This window comes from Emydura macquarii, unplaced genomic scaffold (assembly GCF_026122565.2).
Source record: "Emydura macquarii macquarii isolate MOO-44397 ecotype Brisbane River unplaced genomic scaffold, CSIRO-AGI_Emac_v2 contig_1253, whole genome shotgun sequence".
NCBI classification, from domain to species: Eukaryota; Metazoa; Chordata; order Testudines; family Chelidae; genus Emydura; species Emydura macquarii.
The window spans coordinates 17152002-17176207 of NW_027131390.1; the positions used below are offsets into that span (position 1 = coordinate 17152002).

A 24206-nucleotide genomic window follows, 5' to 3' on the forward strand; every position below is an offset into this window, starting at 1 on the left:
GAGACAGGTTGACACAGGAGGATACCGGAAAAGAAAACCGGAGGGAGCATGTTTGCTTTAATTTGACTTCTAACACACACCCCAGTCACTGGACAACAGTTGGTATGATGATGATCTAAGGAAAACTGCAGGGTGCTGTTTCCCAGAACCACTAGAAAATGTTATTGTAAAATACCAGCTTTGAGATTATAGAGAAGAAAAGAAAAATTCTACAGAAAAACAACAGAAATCATGAATTTCCTTTTTCTTTTTTAATCTCTGATTTCAGAGTCTAAATTACAGTAGTGCTTAAAAGCGTATGGAGCAAAAGAAATGGAAGGTTACCTTGTCCTGGGTTTTTTGTTTTTTTGTTTTTACTTTTAAGGGCTTAGACAAGAGGTTTGGCCGGATGTTTTCTATAGTAACTTCCATAGTAATGAGTAGTATGTTTCCCAGAAGATATCAGCAGTGACTTTTTTTGTGTGTGGGAGAAGTATTCTATAAAAAAAATTCTTCTCTTTATTCCATGTAGTAAAAAGCAGAAAGGGGAGAATGAGTTTGTCCCTTCACCCCTCGCCCCAATTCAAACCCAGAGCCACTAGAGAAATCAAAAGATTTGGTGTTTCTTTTGTTGCTTGTGCAAATTCCAGGCATCTTAAATGCTTCCAACCGTCCCTTGTCTTAAAGGCTGATTTTTCAAAATCTGCTCTGCTTTCCTTGTATCTGATGTCAGTACTTCAAAGAGAAGAGAATTCATGTATGATGCAAGGGAGCCTTTCAAGATCAGTTTAACGAAAAGGAGGGGCAACAAAACTACCATTACATCTTCCAATCAAGCCCACCCCTGCCTTACTAAAAATGCTCGAAAGGAAATTTAACAGGCACAAAAATGTCTCCAAAATGGCAGAAATAATTGAAAACAGATTCCCACACCAGGGCTGAACACCTGTTGAGTTAGCTTTTAACTGGCCCCAAATTCAAAAATATAATGCAATATTTATCGCTAATTTAAAAATATTTTATTTCTATGGCTTTACATCTCAGGCAAGGTAAGGACCACAGGGGAAGAGGCAGAAGCTTCAGCAGATCAGTAGTTGGGGGAACAACAGAGACTGAACCTATGATGGAATAAAATTGTGGTTTAGCTGAATGTCCATTGTTATCAGGGTTGGCTGGGGACATCATAGGCCATTCATTCCTGTAAATATTATTATGGTGCCAGACACTAAAATAAATAATAAATAATAAAAAGCACAGCTTTAGTGTTTTTATATAAAGAATAGTCCAAAGTTGGATACTTAGCACTCACAGAGTTCATTTCATCCATAGATCTCAAATAACTTTATAGAGACAGGGAAATTTTATCATTTCCATTTTACAAATGGACAAAACTGATAAACAGAGAGATAAGGTGACTTGTCCAAAATCACATATACTAAGCCAGTGTCAGAACCAGACACTGAAACCTAGCTTCCCTGAGTCTAACTTCATTTCTGCATCCACTGTATACAAAATATATGACTTCCCTATCACCATCTTGCTTTCAGATAAAGCTAAGTACCAGTGCTTTCTGGCAATCTTTCTTCAGTTCCCTTAAATCCTCAGTCACAAACACGACTTTCATTCTACTCTATAATCCTTCTTCATTTGCCATAGATAGAACTAGTGCATGTGACTATCACAGTTATTATTTCTCATGAACATACCAGATGCGATAGCTTTTGTTATCAACTAAAGCTTTTGCACTGTGAAAAATCAGAGATCTGGAGTATAAAAAAATTGTGTATGCTCCCAGTTTTATAATATTGTTTCTGACACAATAACTTCCAGAATCAATGGCTGGTTTATTATTCCAGGCACTTTTTTAAAAAATGATGAGAATATGATGCACAAACAATATATCTTTCCAATCAATAACAGTCAGGATATCTAGTATTTTTGTCTAGAGATACAGTGCTCAAGGAGTCTCCAATCTCCTCTTCATTTTCTGGGAGAATTGTCAAGACAAGACAGCTCTGTTACCACCCGAAAGACATGACGGATAATCCTGTGACAGTTGCGTCAATGAAAAGGAATATTCTTCAAAGGCACTTTTAAGAGTGTACTCTGCTGATGCATGAATCTAAGCATACAGTGGTATTGAGTAGAGCTGGCTGAAACTCAGGATTTCTGGTTCATGGGAAATTTCAGTATTTTGACATATAGTTTCGTTCCAAGCTCTTAGAGCTATCCACTTGGGAGCTGGGCAGCATGGGGACCCAGCTGTCCTAGAAGTCTGGAAGCCCTGCTTCCACCCTAAGTGGAAGTGGTCCTGGCTTGGGGCAGTCCATCTACAGGGGTGTCCCAGGGACACAAACCCTGGGAGTCTGGGGTCCCCAGCAGCCCCCCGGAAACAAGGGCAGGCTTCCGTCAGAGCTCTGCCTGGGATTCAACAAAAGTGCATCAAACCGGAGCTGTTCCTGCAAAACAGTTGGAGTGTGACAAATTGGCATTTCTTGAATTCTGTTTCATCGGAAAATTCCCACCCAGCTCTGCTATTGAGGTTGTGCTAGTTGTTGGCTTGAATTGTCCCCTCTGTAGCACAGTCAGTGGATCTGGAGTCAGAGGGCTCATGTTCCCTGGAGGAGCTATTGTTGTGGAGATACCCAAAAAACAGGGAATGCGGGAGCCGGACTGGAAGCAACTCAGCCACGTGAACAGAACAGTGCACAGGGTTTAATAAAGTTCCACTTGTTCAACTCTGCCGCGCTCAGCTTCACTCGTTGATAACGAAACACGGAGCTGTGAGTTCTCTGAAGTGCAGCAGCTGGCAGCATGAGCCGCAGCACTCTGCCTGACGCCCCCCCCTCGGAGCCCCGGATTGCAGACACCAAACCTAGCCAAGAGTGGACCCGGGAGAAGGAGAAGGTCAAGGTGTATCCAGACCTGGCCACACAGCAGGACGACAACAGCAGGAAACTCAAACCATTAGTTTACCCTAATGGGGAGCCAGGCAGAGAGGTCAGCACCGCTCTGTAGCTCACCACTGCCTCAAGCCTCCCAGCAGTCCTAGTCCTATCTCTGAGGCTGGAGCAGGCTCATCAATCTCCGGCTGGCCTAGCCACCACTAGAGCAGGACAGAGTGCTGCACCAACCAGGCCTGGCTTACAAGAGCATAATGCAGGCCATGGCAAAACGAGAACTGAGAGCAAGCAACCCAAAAAACCCAGATATACCAACGGAAGTTTGTGATGGTGGATGCCAAGCCCCACAGACCCCTCTTGGGGAATACAGCCATACAAGCTAGGGGTCTGAGCGGAGTGCAGCATCAGATGTTTATGGCTGCAGTACAAGACACAAAAGGGGCATTCCATGGACAAAGGAGATCATTTTAAAAGCATGGGGGGGGATGTTTCAAAGTTGACAGGTGCCTTGAAGAAAAGCTGCGACTGGAAGCAAACCCCCCAGTGGAACCTGTGTGCTTATCACAAAGGAAAATTCCAGTGACAATATCTAATTCAGTACGCAAAGAGCTTGAAAGTCTGCAGATTATAGGGGTATCGTAGCACCTGCAGAGGCCAGTACAGCCTCGGCAGGCAGCATGGTGTAGTCAAGAAGCCACCTGGAAAATTACGCAGCTGCACAGACCCAAAGTCACTGAAAAGATGCCACTGTCCACAATGCATAACTGATGCCATCTTGTCAGAACGCTCCAGAGCCAGAATCCTTATGGGCTGTGATATGAGGAACTGGTTTTGGCACATAAACCAGAATAAAGAGCCCAGCATGCTTAATAATCTTTGCAACCCTATTTGGTATCTACAGATGGCAGTGCATGCTGATAGGCATAAGCCCAGCACCAGAGGGGTTCCAGCAAAGACTCACCCAATTACTGAAAGGACTGACTGGTATGAAAATAATGACAGATGATCTCTTCACTGTGGGTGAAAAAAGTAATGATACCGAAGCCAAAGGATACCATGACAGAAAACTATAAGCTTTTCTTCAGCAATGCAGCGGCAAGAACATAAAACTCAAACCAGAAAAAAATGTGACTCATTGTGAGGTGACATATATTGGACATCTGCTCACAACAGAGGGACTGAAAGCAGATTCCAAGAAGATCAAGGCAGTCAGAGACATGCCAGCTCCAATAGATGAGAAAGTGGTACAGTGCTTCATAGAAGTGATACATTTTCGGTCCAAATTCTGACCACACCTGGCTGCAGCAGCAGAACCCATACATCAGCTCACAAAGCAGGATGTTGAGTGGGACTGGGAAGGTCCATAACAGTAAGCATTTGACATGCTGATACGAATGATAACAGATGCCCCTGTGCCGTAATACTATCAGCCAGGAGAGCCATTCACACTCCAGTGTGATGCATCAGAGAAAGATTGGGTGTAGCTCTTCTGCATGAACAGCCGATTGCTTATTCCAGCAGATTTCTATCAGAGACTGAACAGGGGTATGACCAAATAGAAAAATAACTTCTGGCTGTGGTATACGGAGTGGAGCAATTCCATTAGTACACCTATGGCCACCCAGTAATAACACAATCAAACCACAAACCTCTACAGACAATCATGGCAAAGCCCCTTCTCAGTGTTCCAAAGAGATTGCAGCATATGTTGATGTATCTCCAGCACTACCAGATCAGATATTCTCCAGGACAACTACTGGTGTTAGCTGACATCCTGAGCAGGGTGACCAGAAGACAAAAGCCAAGTGCCAGTAGGAGCAGAACCTTATTTTCAAATTAAAGGCGAGCTGAGTCTGCAGGATGGAATCATATTTCAAGGACAGAGAGTTGTTGTCGCTGCCTCATTATGTGGGGATGTCATGCAAAAAATACCTGCCAAACATCTGGGACTTTACAACTGGCTTAGATGGGCTCAAAAGTGTGTTTACTGGCTGGCAATGAATACACAACTCTGCTCCTTGACAGAGGGGTGTGACACCTGTCGGTCATGTGATAACCACCAGCAGAAAGAGACTGTTACCACATGAGCTGCCCACCTGACCAGGGGAAAAGATGCGAATGGACTTCTTTACCTTCAAGGAGAAGTGCGCTAGATTCCAGTGGCCTATTATTCAAATTTTTGGGAGCTCAATGCAAGACAAGAAGCAAGTCAGTGACTGGCAAACTGAAGGCCCGCTTTGCAAGATATGGCATTCCAGACACTGTCTCCACTAACAATAGACTCCAGTTTGCCACAGAAGAATCCAAGGAATGTGCATGCAAATGGGAGTTTGACCACCACACCTCCTCCCCAGCATACCCCCAGAGTAATGGTGAGATGGAATCAGCTGTGAAAGTAGCTAACAGGCTGTTACACAAGGTTGTTTCTTCTGGTTAGACCCTTTGTTAGAATTTTGGCAGCCAGCAATACCCCATCACTGGGGTGCCAAACAGTCCAGCACAGACACTGATTGAATAAAAGACTAAAACCCTGCTACCAGTGAGGAGAGACCTGTTGCAGTCAGGAGGATGGAGACACCATTGAGATGAGATGGCTAATAATCAGAAAAAGCAGGCACTAGAGTATGACAGGTCAGCCAAGGATTGCCAGCCCTGGAGACACGCACTCCTGTAAGGATACAGCCATTACAGAGGCATAGTGTGGACTAAAGGAGTGGTGAGGGATGCAGTGGCACCCAGGTCACATGAGGTGACTATACGAGAGAGACGAGTGATCTGAAGGAACAGGAGACATGAGCCAGCAGACACAAACCCAGAGAGAGCCTACGGAGTCACAGAGAACATCCCAGAATGGAGAGACAGAACCATTCAGAGTCCAACCCCACAAATAGGGAGGGCTCCAGAGAGAGAGAGTTGACTAAACTCAGCGACAGAGAGCGTTTCCCCAACAGGCAACCACAATGGGAGTGACCTATCTCAAGCCAGTTTAACCAGCTGAGTCTGTGTTAAAGACAAGACTCCAACTTGGCTGTGGTACCAGCAACCTCCGGCCAAAGTGACGTGGGTTGGGGATCTGGGCCTCAATTATTTGTTTTTAATGCTTATAGTGAAATGTTTGTAAAATTGGGAAAATGTATCATGATCAGTGGAAATGGAGTCAAAGGGCCAATGTTCCCTGGAGGGACTTCTACTGAGGACACCAGCAAAACAGAACATGGGGAGTTAGGATGGAGGCTGTTCGATGACACGGACAGAGCAGGGCACAGGGTTCAATGAAGTTCCACTTGCTCCACTTAGTCTGCATTCAGCTTCACTCTCTGCTCATTAAACACCCTCCTGTGGAAAATCCTGTGGGAGGGGATTCTGGGTAAGAAAATCTCAACCAGGAGATCCTCCCCATCATTCCATTAGACAGAATCTGTCCTCTTCTGCTACAGAAGAAGATGGAGCTCAATTGGTGGTAGCAGTGGTGAGAAATTTCCTAGTGTAGACAAAACCAGTGTGTAACTGCACCTCTCTGGGCCTCAGTTTTCCCACCTGTAAAAGAGAGATGAAAATATTCATCTACTCCATGGGAGGGGTTGAAGGTTTAGATTAATATCTGGAAACCATTTTGATGGTAGAAGCTACAAAAGTGCAAAATATTTTGGTTTGTTTCTTCTTGCTCTGACTCCTGCTAGGCTCCTTTTTATACCATTTGTCTCACAGCTGCAGGAAGCTATTACAGAATTTCATTTTCTGTATTAATAAGATTTATTGTCACCTGTTCCTCTACTATTTTCTATGCCTAATCTTTACATTTGAGGTCATCAATACCGTGCTCAAATATTTGCATTATTCTGTGTCACTAATATAGACATCAGATACACAAATTCTATTCCTTTCGCCCCATATTCAGGAGGGTAATCCCTTATCTCTCACAATCACATGTAATTTAGGAAATGACCACCGATGGGTTAAAGCACCTAAAGGAACAACTGAAATAGCTCTGAAGACTTCATTGTGTCTGAGCATGATACTGGTCGGAGTTTTTTTAGATTACCATCATGGCTGCAAACAGTCTGTTCCGTTTTAAGTTTATAAGAGGTACTTTCTTGTTCTTGCTGTGTATGTAGATACTGAATGCTCTTCATAGATGAATACACAAGAATCTATAATAGCCAAGTTCAATATTAATAAACAGGCCCAAGCTTTGTTGTCAGTTATACTAGAGTTGCACCCGTAGAACTGAGAACAAAATTTGACATAGAGTTCAGAAAATTAACCTCTGTTCCTTGTCTGCCACTCCTAATTTTGTTAGATTAGCCCTTATTTACAGTCTTGTATGCTACAGTAATAGTCCAAAACATCACAGCATTGATATGGCAGTGTTTCAGGCCACTTCTCTAAAATACAATGCAATACTATAACCTTTATATGAAGTTACTCTTGCTTTTTAAAGATTGATTCTGATAAATACAATGGGCCAAATTTTGCCAAATTTTACCATCAGTTATGCTCATGCAAATTCATTGTCTTCAACGTAGTTGCAGAAATGTCAGTTTAATTCAGTGCTTGCTAGGCTGAAATTTCCCAGGAAATTCTAGCCCATGAAACTCAAGTCTAGCCTACCAGTAACTGTAGACAAATGCAACAGCCGTTGTGCTCTCAGCAGGAGTTCACATGGTGTTTAGCGTGTATTTCACACGTATGGACGGGTCATTGTTTGCCCAGTGCAGCCACACAGAGGCGCTCCCTTGCTTCCCTACACCGTCTACACACCCCATAGGTCACAGCACTGGGGAGAGAAATCTCTTCAAGGCCATTTCTCCCCTTTCCTGTGCAGAGTGTGGGCAGGCAAAGGTGAGAACGGGCAGAGACTTGGATCCCCTCCCCCATCTCCCAATTGCTAGCAGCAAGAATGAGTCTGTGCAGGCAGAGAAGTACATCTCCTGTTACTGTCAATGGCAATTCTGTGGGTGGAACGAAGGGAAAACGTGGCCCTTAGTCTTTAAAACCTCACAGATAGAATAGGTTTACTTTATATATAAAAGTCCTGTGTTATGATATCAAATACCAATCCTGTTGCAGGCCTGAGGCTGCCAGTTGGTCCAAACCCTAAAACTAGTTCAAGTCCACCAAATGGCAGCAACTTTAAACCAAGCCCAGGGCCACATATCAACCCCAACCATAACTCTGGCTCGGATCCACCAACTGGCCACAACACTATCCCTAGCCCAGTGCTGCCTATTAGCCCCAAACCCAATCCTAGTTAGGGAAAACTACACAGCCCAACTCTAACCCTACTGGCTCTAACCTCAACCCTACTTCAGGTCCATCCTGAAGTAGCCCCAATCCTGTGCCTATCCTGAGGCCACCCAGTAACCCCAACCCTAATGCTAGCTCAGGTTCACTTACCAGCTCTAACATTAACCCTATCCTGAGGCCACATAATAACCCCAACCCTAATGTTAGCCCCACTCCTAGCCCTCCTCTGGGGCAACTGATCAACCACAACTGTAATCCTATCCCAGATCAACCAACTGGCACCAACCCTAAGCATTTGTATCATTTTCCATAGTAACTAAAATTGTTTCAGTGGAGACTTGGTATCTTCTTAACAATAAAGTGTTCGTTTTTCATCTTTTAGCAAATAATCATTCATTAACTCTAGTGGTACAGGTGTAAGGTGAGTTTGTGGTTCTAGTTCTAGTCTTCAGAGGTAGGATTGTGTGGAAGAAACTACTACACACAAGACCGAGCTGGGATCTATGGAAGTGGTGCAGAGACATCCAATAGCAGCATTTGGCACAGATTGCACCATCAGTTAGCACAAGCAACTTTTGGGTGAGAAGATCACAGGGCTCCCACAGTGACACGCATCCATTTTTCAGTTGGGTCTTAACCTTCTAATGAGGAATTCAGTGAAATGAAAGGTAAATAAATGATTCTTTTAGTGGTCCCATTCTGCCCTCTAAGATTCTCCTAACGAGCCTGATCTGCTCAAAGCAAGGCAAAACACATTTAGGCCAATAGACAAAGCACTCTTATCCCAACAATTATTTTGAAATTGAAGGGAAGGATTTTTCAAGAAGAAAGGAAATTTTACTGGTGCAGTAAAACCAGGATAAAGGAGATGGATTATAATGAAGAGATAGAGAGGAAGAGGATAGAGAATACTGAATTCCATCAGGCTTGTAAGGGATGCAGTCCTAACGCAGAGTGGCTTAATGTGTATAAACTTTAATTTGCTTGATCTGAAATCAGGTTTAGGTTAACAAGACCTTAAAAACACCTCTATCCTTAGGCAACCTTTAAGTCACTGTCAGTCCCTACTTTTTTGCTGTGATCCAGAGGCCATAAGATTGTATTAAGAAGCTCTGAGAGAGTGAGATGCATGTGCGGGCTACAAACAATGAGAGTTTTCCCTAATCAATAAATCACATACATGGACACAGTGAGGTCTTAATGGATTAGGAGACAGATGCATCCCTTAGTCGTTAATGTAGAGGAGAAGGTTGAAGCAGCTTCCGTGAAGTCACCACATGTTGATCCCATGCTCTTATATTTTTGAAAATAAAGCACATGCTTGTGGTTTAGAATGGATGTTATCAAAGATCTACCACTTGGAGGGGAGCTTCCAGAAGGGACCAAAGTTTAAGCTTGACTATACACAGTCAGGTTCGGAACATGCTTTTGGGGCATGAGAGCTGTGATTCCCCAAATTGCTCAGAAAATCACTGGTGCTATGAGGCGTAACAAGCTCAAATCACAATTTTAAAGCTCAAGGTAAAAGTGGAAGAGGTGCTCCTCTCAGGTCACCACAATGGCTGATACCGCTACTTCCCCTGGGCTAGTCCTAAAGAAAGAGGACACCCAGACTTCCACGGACCACCCAAGCCCGCTGCCCAGAGGAAACCCACTGGCCAACATATGGTATTAACCACAGCCAACACCACCTGCACTGTAGTCCCTGATTTAGAACCTGTAAAGACCAAGCAAGCCAAAGAGCAGAACCTTTTTCTTTGATAAGTAATGTTATTCCTTTTTGTTCCTTATTTTAACACAGTCACAAGGATGCCTGCAGTTAATTTACTCTCTTCTGCATTAGGTAGGCACAGTATCTCCCACTGGAACTAAACGCAAACCTAGTCTGAACAGCAGCAACAATAAAAAAGCCACTAATGATGCAATATTGGCAAAAGGCAAGACTCTGAAATAATAGCTAAGGACTCGATCCAGTTCCCATTAAAGTCAATGGCTTTCCCTGGTTTAAATGGGAGTTGGATTGGCTCCTAAATTTCCAAATAAGAGAAGTGTTTGATATACTGCATATTTCAAAACAAAGCTAGAAGCTTGCAGATTCTCTGCATGTAGACAGGAAGAAAGAAAATAGGCCTTAATTTAACAAAGCAGTTAATCAGGTGCTTAAATATATCCTTATTCAGCAAAGTACTTAGGAATGTGCTTAATTTTAAGCATATGGTTAAGTCCTATTGATGCCAGTGGGTTTTAAACATATGCTTAAGTGGTTTGCAAAATAGGGATAGACTGATGAACTGGCATCACAGAGACTAACCTCTATTAGCAAATAACCCACAGGATCTTGATTTTTCTGGGTCAAAGTCTGTGCAAGAGCTCAGAATCAGGTGATGGAGAGACACAGTCTTGTCAAACACTGGTTTTCAGCATTTGTTTTAATAGACATTAGAATACAGTAGATAAATAGTTATTCTGGGAAAGATATCAGCAAACATTCAGGAGCATCAATCCATTTCAGAAGTTAAGAAAGCCTAACATGTTGAGATTAATGCTCACAATTTGCAAATGCAGCTCGCTGCAATCCGAACAGGCCCTGAACATGACACACATAGCTAAGAGAGAGGGTCAATTAATTCATATCAAACTGAGTGATCTCCAAAAACCGAGAGAGACATCAGGTGCATTTTACTGATGCATCAGAGATACTTAAATCACATGAAGTCAAATCTTAAAGTCTTTTCTCAGTCTGTATGCCAGCAGAGCTTCCATTGTTACAGGTCTCAGAAATAGGTGTTGGGAATTTTCTCAGAACTTAGTTGAGGAGGTGGACATATTGATTTTTACATGAAGATCTTTACTCCCAGGAATATTTCCGACATTTAAATTAAAATGTATTAACAAAACCCCAGTGTTTTAAAGGTAACTATCAAAGATTTCATTATAGATTAGGCCCATGTCCTTGTTTGCTTTTTCGTTACTAATAAAAAAGCTGAAAATGTTTTTCTTCTGCTGCTTTGTTTGTTTGTTTGTCTGTCTGTTTTTTGGGTTCTTTTTTAAACCTTGGAAATATCAAATCTGGTTGTCCTTGGATTTGCTGGAGAACTTGTGGGAGGTCCCAAGGATGTCTATTGTGAGCTCCAATACCTTAACAGAATGGGTGAAGATGTTGAATCTTTGAAAAAGAGTATCTTGGAATTAATTTATTGGAATTAAATAGGTGTTAAAAAAAACCCAGCAAAACCCAAAGAGTTTTAAGCAGTTTGTATAGAAAATCCATTCCCTTCTCACTTGTTCAACTTTTATTCTTTTGGCTTTTTTGATGTCATCATTTCATTTGTTCTCCGATCAGTATGGTCTTCCAGCCTATACAAGATCTGCATTTCAAAACGAAAAAAGGAGCAGAAAAAAAAAACCCTTAAAAAAACCCTACCAATTGCAGAGTAAATCACTGTTATACAATGAGAGACACACATGCTCTGCAGAAGGAGGTTTGCTAACCATCAGGGTTGGTGGCAAAACAATGAGAACACAGCAACTGTAGTTACATTATAAATGCCATTCTGAACAAGATCCCAAATTGGGAGGATTATAATGATTCAGTTTATCCATCACACTCACTCTCGCTTTTCCCAGAATGAAGAACCATGATATTATCATGTTTTCAATCATGACATATAAAAAATGGCCCATTTTGATTATGCATCTATTGCAGACATAATAGACATTGGGAGTGAAATCTTCAGTCTGTTGTCTGTGGGCTTCACAAAACATTCCACTGATGAGCTCAAAAAAAGTCTAAACCTACCCAGATCGGATCACTAATAGCACCATTTCCACCACCAAGAGGGAGCTCTGCATAAAGACTTTTTCCATGGATATCAACATCTCACAAACTGGAGTATGAATCAGTATGATATACTCTTCAATGCCAACATCAGGGTAACTGGAAAGACTGTTTGTGAATGGATGGTGTATCTTCAAACAAGATAAGACTGATAGATTTGGTTTTAAGATACACAATGTATCACTTCTTTTCCCCATTCCATAATTCTCTGTTGTCTTTGGAAAGCAAAATCAGTCATGTCCAGTTCCATAGCTTGTGCTGTCCAAGTCCCTTCTATCATCAGCTGAAAGACTGATGCAATCTATGGTGATAAGGGAAATGGCGTTGTCTCTTCATCATTCAAGTATGCTTTTGAGTTGGAGACAATTTCTTTTTACTTTCAACATTCCTTTCCTTCTCTCAGTCCAAGATATCATTCAGACCAGGGGCAAGAAAATATTCATTTAAAAATTATTCTTACTTTTGTTGCCTGATATGTTACCACTAGTCAAAAAGAAGCCTAACAATGTTATTCATCCATTAGTAGATGGTAGAATTACCAAAATTATGCAGAAAAGACAGAAATGTTCAATACATATTTCTGTTCAGGTTTTGGGGAAAAATAGACCATGCATTCATATCATATCAGGATGATGAATGCTTTCACTCCAACACTAACTATGGATGATGATCCTCGGAGCCAGCCAGTCCCTTGAAAAGCCAGTTTTAAATGTTTTACCTTTAAAAAGCACAATAGAAATAGTCAGCCTTGTATTATTATACCTCTAGGCAATGTTGCATTAAAATAAACAAAACCAGTGGAAAATAACTTTGCACCTGGTATTAGCAAAAAAATGTCCTTGACTCTTCATCAAGAAAACTGAATGGGTTTAGAAATAGATATAAACAGTGGACAAATAGATTGGATTTTATTTTCACATACGCCACACCCCATCCTTCATGAGCCTGTGATATTTTTATAAGTAAACTGAAGTGCCCTTACAAATTCTTCAGGTTTACTCATAATCTCTTGGGGATGCTGAACGTCTAACTTGACAGACTCAAGATACAGCAGAGCGATACGCAGCATGGTTGGAATGATTGTCCATACACTCAAGTCATATATCTCTAAATGTTCTTGTCTCTAAAAATATTTTGGGGAAACAATAACCAAACTCCTTATCTTAGGAAACAACTTTTGAGGCTATGTCTTAAAGTGAAAGTGGTAAAAATAAAATAAAAATCCTGAACAAAATCCATCTGATTCCTTCAGATCTCCTGTCAATGACTTAAAGAGTAAAGTGAGTAAGAGAGATTGAGGTTAAGCCTGCCAGGAGGGAATTCCATACAGTCCTTTGATCTCTCTCAGTGAAAGCGTTATGCCATCCAACCATAGATAAAATGCCATTTTCTCTGAGTACAATAAAAATGATTTGTGGGGTGTTTAAATGGGCCTGATTCTCCCCAGCTTTGCATCTTGTGGAATCATTTACATGCACATGAAGTGGGCTTGTTTCTTTTCTGTCTTGTCCTCGCATAGCCAACTTCACTTGTCAGTACAAAATGGACACAAAGCGCTATCAGGTCAGAATGCTGATGTTTTAACCACATTGATTTTGAGCAGGCACAAATGATTCCACTGGGTGGAAGGCAATTCATAATCAGGCAAAATGGCACATAACGGCACCATTCTGACTTAGCAGCATTTTATGCTCATCTTGCATAGGTGTAAATGACTCCTCAAGGTGTAAGGCAGTGGAGAATCTAATTCTTGTGGCCTGATTCCCAGCTATACTAAGGGCACTTTACACTACTCTGTCAGTGTAAAGAAGCCTTAAAGTGGGCATAAATTATATTCACAATCTACCTAAGGTCTCTTTTCACTGCTAGAGTAGTGGGAATTAGACCATTTGTCTATATTTGATTGTGTTTTTAAGTAACTGTCAAGGAATCCTTTCCCAGACTTGACAAAGAGCTTTGTATAAGTTCAAAAACTTTCAAGTTGTCCAATACAAGTTATACCTGACCCAACTTGTCTCTGTAAGGAAGCCTACAGTTTAAGAGAAGACATTTTCACCCCTTCTATTCTTAGTGTAAATTCCATTGATTTTCTAGAGCTTAATTTTTTTAAATGGATCTGAGGAACATTGATGTAAAAACGCCAGATCTAATCAACACATTTCATACTGTGCCAATGCTGCCTTAATTTTTCTGTACACCATGCCTGAATGTATCACAACAATTATATCCCTTCTGTCTTCTAAATAATGATCAGGTTCCCTTGGTATTTTGAAACTCATAGTATGCCACGGTTCTGCACATAAGACTGTTTCCATTGCCAGGGTGATTGAGAGCAATACTGCGTTACATAGTGGATTTGAGCATTTATATACAAGAAATATGCTACAAAAACCACCTTAGGGCACATTTTAATATCTCTTGTATAATTGATTCTTCTCCTTCTATGGGAAAAATGAATTACCTTCCAGGATGCATGAAAGCTTATAAAAATAAACATAAACAACTATACATTTTCTTTTTCCCATTCTTTGCCCCCAAAAGGAAAGTGTTCTTACTCAGAAGCTACATATTTGTTCATTAGTTTATAAAATATTTGCAAATGTAACTTTTTGGCCAAATCAAAATGTAGGGCTTTATGTGCTGTAGGACTAAAATGGCCTGTTTTTCTGCCATTGGGAAGATAAAACAAATATCTGTGTTAGAGACAAAACAGAGTAATAAGGAACAAGAATGCTAGCAGATAGCAATGTTTCTAGTTCCCTTCTTGGCTGCAGTGATTTCATGTTATATACAAACTCCAGCCACAGCATGGGGGACTCAGATAGAGACATAGGGATGCAATTTTCAGGTAGAAGGACTGGTGACAAGGCTAATGAGAGGCATATTAGGGTATCTCCCACATAAGAATGCACTGCACTGGTTCAGCTAGGTGCTAGCTACACCATTGGGAAGTTTTTCTCCAGCTCACTAGGTACAGTTGCAACCCATGGTGCATTGCAAGGCTCTCGAGTCAAGTCTTGAAGTAGGTGGTGTGATTATCACGTGCCCTTTGAGTTCAGCCCAAAGGTGGGGGGGGGGGGTCTTTGTTAATTTTTTGCTAGAACTTGACACAGATAGTCAGGGTTTCAAATGTATTTAAGTGCCTTAACATGCAGATAGGTACCTTAGTGCGATTTTCAAAAGCAACTAAGCAATTAAGGGCCTCCCTCCCATTGATTTCAATGGGATATTGGCAACTAGGCCCAGAATTATAAAGAATTTAGACATGGCTGTGCTCAACATTGCAATACTTAACTGATTTAGGTGCTTGAATCTCATTTTCATAAGTGATGTAGGCACATGGGAGTCTATTGACCATCAATGGGATTTAGGCTCCCAAGTGCTTACATCCCTTTTGAAAATGAGATTTAGGCACCTAAATTGGTTCAGTGTTGCAGTGCTTGCCACAGCATCACTTAAATACTTTTTAAAATGTGGGTCCTAAGATGATTAGGCACTTTTGAAAATTTCTCTAGGCATCTAGCTGCATCTTTAAGTGCCATAATACCTTTGAAAATCTCACTGACTGGCTCAGCTTAGAAATGGTCGAGACTTCAGGAAGCAAGAACTGCCTGTGGTAGTGGCCAGCTTTCTCATAATGATTTTTTTAACTGCACATTTGGAATTATGGATCCATTAAACTGTACTGAGAGCTTAAACTTCTGTTCCTTTCACACAGTCAGAATAAAAGCAGCACACCAGGAGCAAATCTTCAGTTCCAGCACAGGGGAGTGATGAAGGAAAAATAAAGTCAGTCTGGGGAAGTCTGCAGTGCTAGGTAGAGATTAATGCATTGAATAATATATCTGGTGAATAACTGGCCTGATTCTGATCTCACACCAGTATAAATCACAGTAACTCAAAGATCAATCCTCCACTTAAAAATATGATGGGTATAGGCAACCCCAGCACCTTGTCTGAAGAGAAAGACTCCTCTACAGACTCATTTAGAGATTGAATTTAGAGATTGAATTTATCTACATAATTAAGATGGACTCAAACCACATTTTTTGGAAACCTTTCATAATCATCACACTCAATTAAAAAAAAAAGCTGTGTGACATTTTCAGTAGTAATTAATCTAAAATTGACTTGGGGTTATTTACTGCTGAAGATGGAGACAAATGCTATTGATCAAGGTAACAACTCAGGCCCAGATCCTCAAAGGTATTCAGGCACCTAACTCAGTGGGATATGGGGAATTGCTGGTTCCCAAGTTTGGGAGGAAGGAGATATAAAGTTTATTCCTGGGTCTACCACAGAGTACCTGTGATCTTGGACAAGTCAGTTAAACTGTAATATTAGGGAAAATAATACTTTCCCTATCTTATCAGGATGTTGTGAGGCTTATTCATTATTGTTTGCAAATTGCATGGGGATCCTTAACATGACTTTCAGCTCTTTTGGAAAGGACTGTCATTATCCAGCACCTAGCACAAGGGGCCCTGACCTTGTTGGTCTCTAGACACTGTTGCAATATAAACATTACATGATAATGAAGGTGCTAGAGGAATGCAATGTATTAGTATAGTAGTTATCTCTGATTGCACATTTAGACATTCAAAACTTTGTAGCACTATTAAAGGAGGCCACTGAAAATCTGGCAAGTAAAGGGCCTGATCACAATTATGAACTCCACTGACCAGGGGTCACAGAGATCAGACGCCACCCCCACCTTTAAAACCCCTGTGTATTTTTTAAATGCCTTTTCCTGATATCCAACTTGGTGAGCAAGCTTAGAATCACGGTTGGTGTATGTTTGGCAGAAATGGACTGAAGAGGACATGAACATTTTCTACCATTCTAATTTTAAAGTTCTGTTTCCTTAATATATTTTATAAGTTTGCATTGTGTTCGTTTGGAATTGCACATTAATGGTTTGCACTGTTTTTGGTCTTCAGTAAATTTTTATTTTTTGGAAATAAATTCATTTTCATTACTTCATAATATATACTGCAGAATGCCTAGCACCATTCAAACTACATGTTATTTGTAATAGAACAGGGCCGCAGAACTCATAGGTTCAGTGAAAACCACAATGTGATAATGATAAATGTACAGCAAGCACCACATAATTCATAGGTACATTGAAAGACAGTATGATATTCAGAAATGTACACCAACAGCTTCTAAGAACCCCCAAAACTTCAGGGGCAGGTAAAGCACAGTCCACCACACCGCATCACTGGGGCATACTGCCAAAGTGCTCTTTCAAGGTCTCCCTAAGCCATATAGCTCTGCATTGAGCTCTTCTAATGGCCTTTGTGTCTGGCTGTTTAAAGTCAGCAGACAGCCACTCCACCTCCACCCTCGCAGCAACTTTCCCCTTTGCCTTACAGATATTATGAAGGACAGACACATCAGGAAGCTATAACCAATGAGTTATTGTTCTCACTAAAATCTAATCTAGTGAGTATGCATGGACAGCATCCCTTCAGTCTCCCGAAAGCTCACTCAACTATCGGTCTCCTGAAAGCTCACTCAACTATCATTCTGCACCTGCTGAGCCAGCAGTTGAATCTTTCCTTGGTGCTGTCAAGTGGCCAGCATATGGCTTCATGAGCCAGGGGAGAAAAACGGTAGGCTGGGTCCCCCAAAATCACTGTTGGCCGGCTGATGGGGGGCAATTGCCCAAGCACCTGGCGATTTTAAAAGGGATCTGAGCCAGGGGCAGTGGGGTGAAAGCTTGCCCTGAAGGAGGCTAGCTCCCCATCCCTCCTCTTCTGCCCAGGTCCCGCCCCACTCGCCGCTGCATCCCTCCCACCAGCCCACCTCCCCACTTGGCACCCCTCTTCTCTTCCACACCCCTCTTTCCCAGCTTGGCCTCCCTGCAGCCATGTCTCCCTTCCCCACTCCCCCCCCCCCCCCCCGCTGTCACTCACCACATGCATCCCTCCCCTGCTGACCCCCCTGCTGCTGCTCGCCACGTCCCTCCTCCCCCCCTTCCCTTCTCAGCCCCTCCAGCCGTCGCTCGCCGCCTGGGGGAAGAGGGAGTGTGGAAGAGAGGAGGGGGACTGAGCAATGGGGGGAGGTACACAGCAGCAAGTGGACCAAGCAAGGGAGGGGGTGGGGTCTTGAGTGGGGCAGGGGCGAGAACTGAGACGGACTGTGCATGGGGCTGCAGCAGAAGGGGTGGGGCGGGGCGGGACTGTTCTGCCCTGGGGCCTGGAATTCCTGTCAGCAGGCCTGAGTCGGGTTCCTGGGTAAGGCTCAGAATGGAAGCATTCTCATCCGCAATGAACCTTCACTAGGGCTTTGCTATCAATCGTGAATAATTAAACAGATGACCTGCTCCTGGTTCTAGGGCCTGCCCTGTTTTTGCTGGTCCAGGCAATGAGAGATTGAGAGCGATTTAAACATAGAAGCCAGTTATGGACAGGGGCCATGCTTGCATACCAGACATTGCTGACGTTAGCAAGGTGGCTCCATTTTACAATGCCGGTGCTCCTTCTCAGTAGGAAAAGCCTCCTTCTAAAAACAAACGTGCTCTCATTTTTTCCTCTCTGTCCCTCTGGAAAGCGCTTTTAGTCCGATATTTTTCAATCAAGATAAAAGGCGTTTCTCCATGTCTGTCACCAAATGTCCCTATTTACAGTTTTTACATGCTTGCAAGGATGTTTATATCTTGCTGGATGACTTGTTTTATTGTAATTATTATGCTAAGAAAATTGCTGCAACAATTAGAAACATGCTGTGGGTGGGCTGTTTGTATTCATCCCTTATTTGCAAACAGCAGGGAGATGTGGGGGTAGTGCAGGGTTGTTGTTTTCTCCCTTCGGAGGCCCGTTCATTCTGGCCCTATCCAGCCAGACATTCCAAACGGAAACCGCATTGATTTAAAATGACAATTCAGCGCTCGTGTCCATTTGGCATCATTTACACCCTGGAACTGACATACACACGCCCGTGAAACATACGGAGTTACACAGCCAGTCAAACCCGACTAAAAAAAGAGACAGAAAATGTCAAAAAACGATTAAACAAATTACAACTTTAGAAAGTGTCAAGAGAGCGCAGCACCCCCTTGCAAATAATGGATTGTATTTAATCCAGATCCGTGCGGTTTCGCTACTAACAAAGCACAAGGATATTACAGTCCCTTTGCACTTTAGGAGTCACTTTACAGACTCCTGCTTGCGTTCTTCTGAAGAGCAGCAGCCGGATAAATGCATGTTCTGAGACACCTGGAATCTGTAGTGATCTAAGGTATAGTTCATAGCTCAGAAAAGTGTGTGTGTGTGTGTGTGTGTGTGTGCGCACCTATGGGTGTGGGTGTGCGCTACCAAGCACCATTCCAGTTAAAATACTATACAAGCCCAAAACTATACGGTGCCAGGCAACCTACACTCCCATTGAAATCCATTGGAGGAAGTGGGAAGTGGAGGGTGCACCATGCTTTGAAAGTTCACTCCCCAAAATCCTGGTGGGAATGCTGAAAATAAGGAACAACTGGCATGGTCTAGTCAGGTGTTTATTTATACTCTATTTACATAAAAACCTCCCATTGACCCCCTATACCATTTATGATCCCCACTGTAATTAACTTTAAGTGTGCCACCAGCTGGCGTTTTTGAGGAACTGCCCTAATTTTCACAAGGCCGTCAGAATTTCGCCACTGTTCCACTCACAAAAATGAGAAAATAAATTCAAAGCAAAATAAATTTTTCTCCTCCCAGCTCCAGTCACAGCTTCCAACAGAAAAGCTATTCCAGATGAAGTATCTAAGTGGAGCTGGGCAGGAGTGGCCAGCTGCTTCAGCATCTCTGAATGTATCTGTGCAAATGTCAGTAGGGGACTCCAAAGCAGCAGCAGCAGCTGGAATTCATTTAACAGTTTGGTATCTACAACCTATGATAAGTGCCCTTCATAACTAACACCTAAATGTAACACAAGTCACTCCTAAAAGTTGCCACGGTGCATCTGGAATGCTAGACTTCAAAGCTTCTCAATAACCAGCAGTAATATGATGATGCTGATGTCTGTGATGTAGTGGTGACACCTGGTGATGAAATGATGCCACATTAAATGTTAATGACAACCCATCGCCATATAGCATCACACTGAAAAGCATCACGATGTGACCTGACCTAATGTCCCTAGTGGGACAAACTTTTAAGGATTGTCACCTTATTTAACTTCCTTGGTGAAAGCCTGGCCCAACTGAAGTTACAGGAAATTTTGCCACTGACTTGAACGTAGCTAGGATTTCATCCATTGTGTCTCCCAGGTGCTCTTAAATGACTCCCAAACTCCATCAGCGAGAGCAAAATCACAAATTCATATGAAGAATAACAAGCATGGCACTATTTCACTCTTAGTCCAACCCTATGGTAATATAGCAAGGTGTATCACGCACTAGATATGGCCAGGTTTGAGGCTCTAGCTTAGCTCTTTACTTCTGGGGCTATGCGCTCTGCAGATATAGCAGGCCATGGGTGGGGAAGGGAAAGATGCGTCTTCCACCACTCTGCAGTTTTTTCTCTGGTAATGTGGAGCAGCCGTCATGGGCCATGGAATGTGACATGTCAAGCTCTCCTCATTCAGGACAAATGTGTAATGCAGGGCCTTGAGTGTAGGGAGGACAGTAAAAAAACCAGGGTGACCTGATAGGCTTTGAAGCTTCAAAGAGGCTTTAGAAAACCCTCCACCCTTCCTCCGCACCCTCCCAAGCAGAAAACAAATGTGATGGACAACTAAAATAAATTAAACTCCTCAACAAGGCTAACCAGATCTTTCCCTTTGAAACCCAGAGATGTCAAAGACAAATGGCAATTGATATATAATCTACTGAGTTGTCCTTGATTTGGAAACAGAAAGAAAATCTAGAGCCAATTAATGAAACCATATGTTAGCATTTTACTAAAGTTAGATTCATGGCCCTTGTCTATTGAATGAACCAGAGAGTCTCTGGATTTGCAGGGCTTTTGGATGGCTCTCTCTCATCTTTTAGCAGAAGCATTTCTTCCTTTTTCTGGTGCTAAAGGCAGGTATTTACATTTCTGGGAAAATTTTCTGAGTCCCTAGAGCCTGGATGAAGCAGAGACAAAGAATCAAACTGGGTTTTTTCAGGTGTGAAGCAGTATTTGCATGATTCTGTAGATAAAGATTCCATATCCAAATGTGAGAAATATGTGTTTAAACTAGTATTTGTTTAGCAGCAATTGTGATAATTAAGATTGCAAATTGTCTGCTATTACCCTCGTTTACAACATGCTCATAACTTTAATTGTGCAGTCGCATGTGTTTATGCATTTGTTATGTATGTAACTGGAATTTTGATATTATAAACCACTCTTGAATTGATGGAGTGGTAGGGGACAATAATATGCCTTTAAAAAAAAATTTATGCTTCAAGGGCTTTTTCCATCCATTTCCAGATTTTTCCCTTTCTTCCTACCAGCAGTAGTGAAATGAGGAAGCCCACCTATAGCTCCCAACTTTGAACACTGTTTGCAAATGCATTCTTAACAAGAGTGTCCACCAAGGGCACAGAGTCACAGTTTGTGCTTCACTTGAATGCATTCAAAATACAGCTGCAAACAAAACAGGGTGAGCATTAGGGATCTGAAATACACCAGACTCATAGTCGATAAGGCTCCTTCTTTGTGACGCCTACTCAAGGCTTATTAAAATCCTCTCTGATTTTCTTCACATTTCATCACTGCAGAACTACTTATGGATATTGAGCCTATTGCAGTCACAGCCTCTCAAATTCAAATCCAAGGGCCTCTGAGAAGTGGTGGGATGATAAGAGCTGTTGAAACGAGCAGGAGTTCCTTTGGACAGACATTACTGCCACTGGAAAGGCCCGGGGCTTGGAATTTAGTGATAATATGAAGATTACTGAGGGTGCCTGGAACGGGATTTGGTGCTAGCACCTTTAGAAAGCATTGCAAGTTATTAAATAGCTATGGGCACAGTTTTAATTGAAGTCTGATTCTAATCTGTCCTAGACAGAAAATGCGGCATTCAGTCAATGCTAAAGCAGGACAGCAAGTGCCGAATTTTGATCTTCTGAGGCGCTGCACACCTCCTGGGGCATGGTGAGTGCCCTGAGCGCTCATTGACTTCAGTTGTCATTGAGGGTGGGTGGGTGTAGACCCAGGTCTTGTAGCCCTACTTGCACATGGTCTTCCTTTCAATCCAAACACATTACTGAAGGGTCTCAGCTAGGTCACAGCCCTGGTGTTCTCTCAATGAACACAAGGTAGGCCAGGAAATAAGTCATTTTACCCAACACATGTGGCTTTGGCAAACCCCCACATTAAGATGATTCTTACCTCTTTCTGATGATACTTTATTGCTACCTTTAGCTTTGCCAAATCGTGACATTTTTGGGGATCCAGCTCCTCGCTCTGATCATCCCTGTGGTTGAGAATGATCTCCAGTTCCCTGGAGCTCCGTGCCTGGTCCAAAAGGTCCTTAGCAAAGCGTTTGCACTGCTGGGAAAGCTCTTCATATTCAGCCTTGAACTCATTCTCCACTTTGCTGAGCTCCTTCAGCTCCCAGCCCAGGCGGAAGGCTGTCAGAATGGGGTCCTCACTCGATAAGGCAATCAACGAAGGACTGGCTAAGGCTTTGTAGATGTTCAGCCTCGACCTGGAATGCCTCAGGCTGTCCACCTCAGAACTGGAGACACATTCTACACAGTTGCATCTGATCTGGTGTGGGCGCGGTATTGTTACCCGTCTTTGGACTAGCAGTTTGATGATTTCGTAGTTGTTGGTGTGGGCCGCCAACATTATTGGGGTGATATCAGGGGTGAATTCTGAAAACTGGGTGTCCATCATCAAGGTAGGGACCTACACATAACAAATAAATAAATAATAATAATCTCTTTCATGGGAGTAGGAAAAAAATATTCATCGTTTATACAGTTATACTAAAGATGGTGCACGCTAACTAAGCAGGGTCATTCAGAATGTTCCACATTCAGGAAACCTTATTTACTCCCTATTCAGGGAAAACTGTCTTCTCCAAAAAGTGCCCAGTGGCCCTCACAGTTGCAGTCTGTGGCCCTTTAGCTCACATTCTGGTGTAAAGGTTGTTCAGTAGGCCATGTTCATTTGTATAAAGGAAGTTGATGGAAAGTAGATCCTAGTTCATAAATTGCTTCTGAAAGGACAGCTGGGTTTGTGAGAGAAAGGACAGGGGAGGGTAAAGGTCCAAGGAGAAGGAGAGACTCCACACTAAACAATCAACATATTACAAATATTATTATTATTGTTTATAATATAGTCATGCCTAGGACCAGGCCCCCATTATGCTAGGTGCTGTACAAACACAGAATAAAATGACGGCCCCTAGTTGAGCAAAGGGGTTGCTAACTTTTCCCCTACTTTTTTAGTAGGAACAACTCTCCAAAGGAGGATACGTTACATAAATGCCCTCAAAATAGATTTTTTTTAAAGGTTTGAAAAATACGAAATGTAAAATGAATGAGCCACAATCTACTACCAATCAGCCACTACGGGGTGTACATTGTTCAGCTACTGGTGCAATTTTCAAGTAGTTCAAGGCCCAGAGCTGAAGCTGAGGTTAATGCCCACTCTGTTGTGGCTCATTACTATATTCAGAGTGCAGAAGTATGCTGAACTGCTCACACACAGCAGCCCCTCAGTGTGCTTCCATTTGTAGCATAGGTAGCTCTTTTGTTGTGTGTTAATAATCACTCAAGTGTACTGTACTTCATGTACCCTTCGCACTCACTCCCCTGGCTGGCATTCTGCTGCTGAAAGTGTGATTGCAGGTTATGGAGAATAGCAGGCACATTTTCCCCTTGTGATTGTCAACGGCATTTCACAGAAGGATTTTAATGACAAGAAACATTACTCAGTCCATTTAAAAAAACCCACCCCACTGTAGCTAGTTAATAATCCTTCTATCTGACACCTGGAACATGATGTAATGGTGCTGTGAACAGCAGGGATTGAATGTGGGCATCTAAAACTATGAGGCTCTAAGCTCAATGGCTGTAATAGACTCATAAACCTCTCTGCAGGTCAGCCACTAAAGCAGGACAGAAAGCCAGAGAGGTAAACTTGGGTTACCATCTCTCATAATTTCCTAAAAATATGCAAAAGGCAAGGTGTGTCTAGGGTGTTGGTGGTGAGAAAGACGAAGCCCATGACTGAGCTGGCTGGAGGTGTCTGTGCTTCTAAATGTAACAAGGTCTTTGCCTGGATATAGCAAAATAGGAG

The 24206-nt window shown here is 42.4% G+C and overlaps 1 protein-coding gene across 1 annotated transcript in view; it reads right to left on the reverse strand.

Moving 5' to 3' along the window:
- TRPC5 (transient receptor potential cation channel subfamily C member 5) overlaps positions 1–24206 on the reverse strand; it is a 74637-nt gene that overhangs the window by 39050 nt on the left and 11381 nt on the right. Inside the window, exon 2 of the mRNA XM_067549715.1 lies at positions 22287–22808. Coding sequence (XP_067405816.1) covers positions 22287–22808 — 522 coding nt within the window. The remainder of the gene's footprint in view (positions 1–22286; positions 22809–24206) is intronic.